Below are 8,903 nucleotides of genomic sequence, written 5' to 3' on the forward strand. Positions count from 1 at the left end.
CTCTCTCTCTCTCTCTCTCTCTCTCAGTCAACGAGACAATGGAGAAGAGAAAGATTTTAGCTCGCAAATAGTGTTAAACAGGACTGTTTTCCACTGTACAATATACACTCTATATATATTTATTTATAATTTTTTCCAACTGCATTTATCAATCTTCTTAATGAAATAAGCCCTTCTTTTGTCTCATTATCGTGACGATAATCATTATCAAGATAATAAATGCATGTATTCGCAGCTACTTAATTGTTGCATTCGTTGTTCACAATCGTGTCATCTTATGATTGCTCTATAATTATCTCAATTATATTCATAATTGGTATTTGCTTTATTGATAGATAAATTGAAATTAATTTAATATTGATCAAGTCTCTTTTAGTTACCTAAAGCTTAGAATCAGCTACATCGATATAAATGGTGAGTAAGCAGGTCATTAGATAGATGTCGTGACGATGTTCGTGACAATTGTCATGTATAGTGTTAGCAAATTCGCGAAAAAAACGAAATAGATACCACTAAAATCATTCAAAATGATCGTTTTAAGGATGAAGCATTTTAATTTCTTGTGCTTAGGAATTATAAATTCTTCAGTTTGCACTGAGAAATTACACAATATCACGAATAATTTTTCGTTACTTTTTTTGCATTTTTGTGCATTTTTACTGTGTTCATTTTAAATGTTTATTCTCTTTAGAGTGAATTGTCTGCACTCCTCCAGATGGCACTCCTTCAAGTTCTATTCGCGAATAAATAAAAGGCGCGTTCGAGGAATATGCCGGCAGCGCTATCGCACCATTATATTTTTTTCCTTGTCTTGCGTCATTATATTTTTTTCTTATCTTACGTCTAATGAAAGATAAAGACAGTATGACGTGATAGCGCTGACAGCGCGCTTCCCGAACGCGTCTCTAGGCGTCGTAGGCTCGTAGTTTCATCTCCAATTAACTTTTCGAAACGGCGCAGTGAAGACATAAGTGAAGTAAACGACTCGTCAATTTGAAAACAATGGAGCAAGTTACAGGTCAGTGTGTCGATTATTATCAACTTTATTCTCTTGTGTGACACTAATATTTATTTGGAATTCATTAACGAAAAATTGAAATAAATATCTGACATATGTATAATAATTGTATATAATGTATTGTATATAGTTGATTCATCATTTAATTTTATCATACTTCAAAAGTTTAAAATATTGTGCGATTAACGATATTTTCGCGGTCCTGCAATTTTCAATACTTTCAGCACTTTATTAATTACATAATGTTTAAATAATTAACATATAGAAAATTGACGTGAATACTTTTCAGGAAAAAACATACAAAATAATGGCAACAGTAATATATGTTTAAGAAGATTTACGTATTTCATAACATGACGTGGCACACTAGCGGCTATACTAACATTGAAAACGCGTATAAGAAAATTCAAATATTTATATTAGTAAAAAGTAACATGCCTAAAAATAACAATATGTAAAACTTTTTTGCAATTTTGCTTACATAATAAGAATTTCATTTAATTTCTCGAAGAATGAAGAAATAAATTACCTTTTTTTAACACAATGATTTCACCGCAAGTACACTTGTACGCGTTGTGTTACGCAAGTATACAATTACACGTTGTGTCACGTCTTTATCTATTGTAATTGTAAGCATAACATACTACATACATATAATACTTAAATACTTAAGGCAATGCTAGAATAATGACTGAATTTCATGGCGTCACATTTTAACGATTTGTACATATATACATATGTTGTATAACATATGTATGTTTGCGACATTGATGTAGTATATAAAGGTTTGCATCTAACGTGTTGATATTTAATTACTATTACATGAATGTCGCCCGCATACATACAACGATTAATTTTCATCTTACTCGCTTATACTAAAGCATTCAAACTCATTAAAAGCACTGCAGTATTATTCTTTCATGCAATTCCGCAAACCAAGGTTGTTTTACGTACAAAGTTTAAAACTTTTATACGCATCAGGACATGTCACGAGTGCAGAAGTTAATAACTTTTTAATTTTGTTTCGTTTTTTATATGAAATTTTTACCGTCCGTTATTGTCTAGACTTTAATTCTAGAAAAGAGTTTATAATTTTGTGAAATCAATAAAAAGATCGGTGGATTTAGAAATAATTGCGTTTAATCGGTAAAATGAATCTACCTTCAAAATCATCTTAAACAACTTACTATATAAGTGAATAGTAAAGCAACTTTAATTGTGCATTTTATTTTGTTGTTTTCATCTTCCTGATGTTAAATATTAATTTTAACATATCAGAGTTATACATATAATTTCGAAGTAATATTTTTTGTAATCAGATATATCTATACATATACATATATTTAATATTTATCTGTATACATACAACGTATGCTATTATGATATGTTCTATCAAAATTAATTCTCTTTAATCTATTTTAACTGATTATGGATATGTCGCAGGCAAATGGTCATTTTAGGAAAATAGCTTTTGACTTATAGACAAATGCTATTTGCCTGGTCAAACGGCATACACTTTGCAACGTGAATCGCGAGGTTCCACGTGGGTTTGCAACTTTTTACGCGAAACGAGGTTCACCCCACACCAAAAAATTGTTTCTGTTAAGTTAGTTTGAAGGTGGAAATAGGGCGGAACATATTGCCTCCACGCGTGTACTTTGCAACGCAAAGCAGAAAATCTATTTGATCAGGCATTAGTCAAAAGCTATTTTCCTAAAATTATCATTTGCCTGCGACAGATATATTATTTTAAATATAGAAAGACAATAGTAGCCGCTTTTTTCGGTTTGTCAGCAAATAGAATAATTTCGGAGAGCAGCAACGCGCGTCATATTCCCTCCTAGAATTTTCGGGGAAATCGTACATAAATACTTCCGAGCATGAAGTTCCGCCGCTCTCTTTTAGAGAAGGAAAGTCGCAAATGAATCCACGTAAAATCTTTAACCATACAGAAGAAGTTACAGTTCCTTTAAATCCGTCGCTATAGCGGACAGTGGAAAATCAAAACTGGATCGACAAAGTCCATCCTGCAAAATCTTGATATGAATGTTGCTTGAAATCTTATCGCGCATCTTATCGCTTTCAAGTAGCTTGCTATCTCGATGTCGCGCGCTTTGCGTAATTCCATCGTTTGTACAATGGGATAAATCAAACTCTGAAAACTTTGTATAATTGACGAAGTGTGTGATTTAACAGAGTACAATTTCTTGTTCTAAAAGTTCTTTTTCTTATCAAGTCGGTTACTGCACGTTCATTCATGAAATATTTGTTTAATGGCGTACATATTTGATTCTAATTGTAAAAACAACGCAAAAAAATTTTTGAGAAAACTCATCAAGGCGAAATATGTACTGTATTGATTTCAATCACGAACACGTGCGCAATCGCGATACGCCAGACGAGTCGTAAATTTCTTGTAAATATTTACAGTTCGATTAAGTTCGACGAGATCTCACTACAGAAACGTATGCTATTGACAGAATGAGAAAAGGGGATTTCTATTACGCTTTTAATTAAAACAGTCTTCTTAAGCATACAGTAATTGCGTACATCTTGAATATCGATGAATACAAAAAAAGACAATAAGATAGGCGAAAAATATGAGACAAAACGTATGGTAAAGGAAAGGCTCGAAAGGCCAGAATGAATGAATGAAGTAGGCTGGAAAAAGAAAAAAAGATAAATGTGATAAATCTTGCATCGAGTAGTAAATTGTCATAAAGAATGCGTTCGCGTTTCGGAACACGGCGGGAAGAACAATGATTTGTTGGGGAAATTCTCTAATTTCAATTCTAATTTCAGAAGTGAATACCGTAGAGGCACCATCGTGGCTGAATCAATGCTTCGTGGAAAAGATTCTGCGAAATTCGGAGGATGACAATTCGATTCAAGTGATCAATATGTTCTCAAAACCGGCCACGAGTAAGGGTGACAACTACACCAGCGACATAATGAGGATTACTATCGAATTTTCACGTGACCAAGACGGCCGTAAGATTACAGAGAAGAAATCAATTATCGTCAAACTCTTGCGTGCATTTGAAAGTATTTGGGACAATTCTGATGTAAGTTGATTTAACTTATACAATATTTCTTATATAGAAGAAAGAAAAAAGAAGAGGGAAAGAAAGAGAAAGTGTCAGATATCAAACTGTGATTTTATTATATTTGGTATAAATTTCTATTTATCAAAAAGATTAGTATAGGTATTTGTGAATGATTAAAAATTTTTAATATTAACATAAATTATTCTTATGAATTAAGTTTAAAGAAGCAAATAAATTTCAAGAAAATGTTCTCTAGTCGTTTTAAAAAACGGACTTTAATTGTGAACAAAATTATTATTTACTTGTTATCCGTTAAGCCGAAACTTTTCATTATAAAAAAGCTCTATTTAATCCTTCATATCACAATTAAATAAACTTGTTACAGTCCGGACCATTAAGTCTCTTTGATACAGAGATATTGATGATGTCAGATACCTTGAAAAAAATGAATAAATTGTTATGGCCGAAGCACCGTTTAAGCGGAAAAGGTCTATACATGCAAAATAAAAATCCAATAATTCTGGTGATGGAGGATCTAGCACCTCTTGGCTTTCGCATGGCCGATCGTAGGTCTGGTCTTGACTTAGCTCATTCCATATTAGCGCTACGAGGACTAGCCAGATTTCATGCAGCCTCTGTAGCCGTATGCGAAAAGGTAAATCGTCACGTGTGTGACTCGATCGTAATATCTTATTGCAATTAATTAGAAAAATTTTAATTGATAGAAATCAGGCTCCCAAGAAAAAAATCAGAAATGACATAGTAATGCCGATAGAGTGAGCCAACAAGGATGTTAGTGTGTGTAATAATTTTATTGTTGCAGCCACACGCAATTGCGCGCCACGCTTTTTTTGTCGGTCTTAAAACACAGCTTCTTTACAGCCGGAATCCACTCTAACGAATTAAATTGAACGAACAATTTAATAGTATTAAGTTGCTCGTTCAATTTAATTCGTTCCAGTGGAATTCCGGCATGTAAAGGACAGTGTTTTAAGACCGACAAAAAAAAGTGTGGCGCAGTTTGCGTGGATATTGTGAAAAAGTCGAGTTTTCTTACTAAATGAATAATGTGGTACAATCTTTAATAATAATTTTTAACAACAATTTAAATAAATTATCATTCTTTTTGTGAAAGACATTTTTTAAATTGTTTTCTTGGCTATAGCATTTATCTATATGACATTCTATATTGCCGCAGTACAAGCTAATTTTTAGTAATCGCTTAACTTTATATTTAATCAAATGGCGTACTTAATAAAAATATCCTTTAATAAAAACATTTTAAAATTTTAGGAACCAAAACAAAAGAAGATGTATACAAAGGGATTGTTTAGCAATGAGTACCCACCAGAAATGAGAGAGTTTTGGATTAAAGGTACTAAAGTTTTATCAGAGGAGATTGCAAATTGGTCAGAAGTGAAAAAGTAAGTTTTGCATACATAGCATAAACAGCAGTATTTAATATTCTACTTTGTTCAAGACAACATTTTGTGCGACAAAAGATAAATGTTTAATATTAAAAAACCGAAAACATATGTTAAGCAAAATGCAGCAAATATAAATATAAATTGCACGTTTAGAGCAAAGAACCTCGTACGATTTAAGTAAAAAAAAAAAACGTTTTTAATCATCAACCAATTGCTTAAATATTTTATATTTTATATAATTCTTGCATCTCTGATTAAAATCTTAATTCACAGAACATTTCGACGTCCAGCTTTGAATTAAAAATATGTGAAATCTTTTTCGTGAGATCTGTTTGTTTGTGTGTTTGTTTGCTTGTGTGTGTGTGTGTGTGTGTGTATATATGTCAGCAGAGATAAAGATCCCATGGTTCGTCACTCCCGTAGTATTTAATGACTTCAAACTCTCTCTCTGCTGTGTGCGTGTATGCGCGCACGCCTATATTTCATGAAGATGTTATCAAATAAGGTAACAACTGTTACAATGATAATATTTACATGATTATAATTCTACGATGTGGATCCTTATCTGTACCGACCACACACACACACACACACATAAGCGCGCGCGCGCATACAGAGGCAATCATCGCATTTATACATACCGATATACATATATAGACTGCACACATGTGCAAACTCGAATAAGCAAACATACAAACAGACTTCGTGAAAGAAACTTTCAAATATTTTTAATTCAAAAACTATAAACATAGAAATGTTCTGTAAATTGAGATTTTTTTATCAAGGATGCAAGAACTACATATATAAAATTCAGATATATTGACTGAAAACGTTTTCATTATATAAATCGTGCGGATTTCTTTTTATATTTTTATGTTTTTAACTAATTTTTATACAAATTTACACTTATGATTTGTATTGCTAGATACTCGGAAAAGATTGCTAAACTTTCCGATCACATATATCAAGTAGGATTAAATGCAACCGAGCTCTCTGAAGATGAATTTAATGTTATTAATCACGGAGATTATCACTTGAACAATATGTTATTCAAATATGACAAGGATGGCAAACCTATTGATCACATAATCGTAAGTACCATAAAAAAAATTTAATGTTTCCCGTAAACACGAGTAATAATTAATTTATTATATGATTGCCTTATTTGCAACCAAGAATTAAGATTAACAAAAATGCGATAGTGTAAGGCTCAATAATTAATGAATTAGAATAATAAAATAAAAGATTTTAAGCTTATTGTTAGATAGGATATGTTTAGTGCTCCATACAAAACTTAGTCAAAAATTAGTCAAATGTAAATGGATATTTTGACCTCTATTAATTAAGTTATTAAATCAATGCTAGAAAATAGTAATAAACTTGAAATAAAGTACAACAATTAGACGTCTATTATACAGCAAATGAATATATATTTTAAACTTTTTTTTACGGACAATAAAAATCCTTGCTGTTACACTAAAATGTAAAATTTGTTTGTGTTAAAATGTAATTTTATAATATACATGAAAGAGCATAATATTATATGCTTTCATGTGTCTCATACATTAATACAATAAATCCAGATCGCTTTTAAAAATATCCGCCTGTTTCGTATAAGCTCTCAATTTTCCCACCGCGACTTCCTGAACACACTTCTTTCCCGCGCGGTGTACAGAATTCATTTTGAATTCAATGCCGGAGATTTAAGAGACCGCTCAATCAAAAAAGTTTGTTTGATATTACAGGTGGACTTCCAGTTATGCGTCTACACATCGCCGGCAATTGATCTTCTCTACTTTTTCAGTACAAGTCCTTCCTCAGATGTCATTGAAAACAAAAAAGATATTCTATTAAACGAATATCTTGTCTCCTTGTCGTCGATTATGAAACAACTGAACTGCAAAACGCAGCCGCCCACGATGGAGGTACTGAAAGATACCTTAAAGCGAAGAGCAAGCTATGAAATGATAACAACCATGACGATTTTACCAATAACGATGATGTGCCGTAAGGCTGAGGTGAAAGATTTGCGTGAGGTCATGGGCACCGGAAATCCTGGCTTAAAAAACGAGGATTATAAAAAAGTAATAATAAAGAGACTTCCACTATATGATGAAAGAGGTCTTCTGGATCTCTAATGCATACTTGATTATTAATAATGAGATATAAAAATGAGGTATAACGAAATAGAAATTTGAAAAATAAATAAAAATATAGACAAAAGTCGCTAATACTGCCATAGGTCTTCTAAAGAGACCTACGTATTTCTCAGAAATTAAATTTTATACTTATTAATACTGATACATGAACTTTAAATAATTAAAAAAAACAAAGTCCATAATTTGTATATTTGTAATATGTTTTGTACATAAAATTAGCTAAAAACATATTTTATAAATTTTAAAATGCAAAAATAATACTCCCTTTCTATTTTCTTTTGCAACTTGTGTAGTTTAAATAATTAAAATTTAAATATTGGACATATTATTATTATTTAATTGTTTTATATGTTTGTAATTTTCTATAAATATTTCATTTATGTTTTTTTATTATTCTTTTCTTTTCATTTTTGCTGGTTTTGAGAGTTATCCGCTCATTTTTACTTATATTACGAAAATATTAGAAATGGCCATATTTTCTTATAGCAGACACTTTTAGTTTATATTTGTTTTCAAAGCTTTATTTTCGTTTTCTGTTTATAAAATATAATTAAAAAACAAATGAGTACGACAGCAATCTTCCTAAACATAAATAATAATTATAGCAACACATTAAAATTAATAAGAATAGACGTTCAATATTAATATACTTTTTTCAAAAAGAAGCGCAACTTATATGTATGTATTTTTATGAATAAATATGTATTAGAAATTACTGTGACAGATCTCTTAATTCAAAAAGTTAATAAACTTATTTTTTTCTCTTTCTAATATACATAGTATTTTAATATTTGATTCATTAAAATTTTAAAAGAAATCTGCTTTACATTACATCAATGTATTCGAAAGAACAATACATATAAATGAAAATTGTCTTGTTGTGTAGCTGTTAATTATCAGCATAAGTTACAGCAAAAATTATGTTATTAAAAGCGATATATCTAATATTATTCTATGACAATTAATATTAATAATTTAATACAAATGTATAAATTAATTAAGATACAGAGAGAGGTAGAGAAAAAGAGAGACACAGAGAATTTTATATTATATATGATCATAGAATACTCGTGTCTCGTATAAAAAAAATCAAAAAATTGATCAAATGAAATTATAAAGAAAATTATTTGTAGTTTTTAATGTTTTTTATTACAGTATGCACATAAAAATTGTGTGTTTATTTCTTGTTTATAAGTTATTTGTTGTATATTTGTTTCTTACATTTCAATGTTTAAACATCAATTATTAAATG

At 30.5% G+C, this 8,903-nt stretch overlaps 1 protein-coding gene across 1 annotated transcript in view; it reads left to right on the top strand.

Moving 5' to 3' along the window:
* The window catches only part of LOC105460486, a 14,337-nt gene extending 6,643 nt beyond the window's left edge, over nucleotides 1-7,694 (top strand). The window contains exons 5-10 of the mRNA XM_011706939.1: nucleotides 2,501-2,624; nucleotides 3,821-4,083; nucleotides 4,451-4,720; nucleotides 5,359-5,489; nucleotides 6,418-6,583; nucleotides 7,238-7,694. Of these exons, the coding sequence (XP_011705241.1) occupies nucleotides 2,501-2,624; nucleotides 3,821-4,083; nucleotides 4,451-4,720; nucleotides 5,359-5,489; nucleotides 6,418-6,583; nucleotides 7,238-7,630 (1,347 nt within the window). The 3' untranslated portion in view covers nucleotides 7,631-7,694. The remainder of the gene's footprint in view (nucleotides 1-2,500; nucleotides 2,625-3,820; nucleotides 4,084-4,450; nucleotides 4,721-5,358; nucleotides 5,490-6,417; nucleotides 6,584-7,237) is intronic.
* Nucleotides 7,695-8,903: the final 1,209 nt, after the last annotated feature.

The sequence above is a fragment of the Wasmannia auropunctata genome, unplaced genomic scaffold, assembly GCF_000956235.1.
Source record: "Wasmannia auropunctata unplaced genomic scaffold, wasmannia.A_1.0 LD321071.1, whole genome shotgun sequence".
Lineage (NCBI taxonomy): Eukaryota > Metazoa > Arthropoda > Insecta > Hymenoptera > Formicidae > Wasmannia > Wasmannia auropunctata.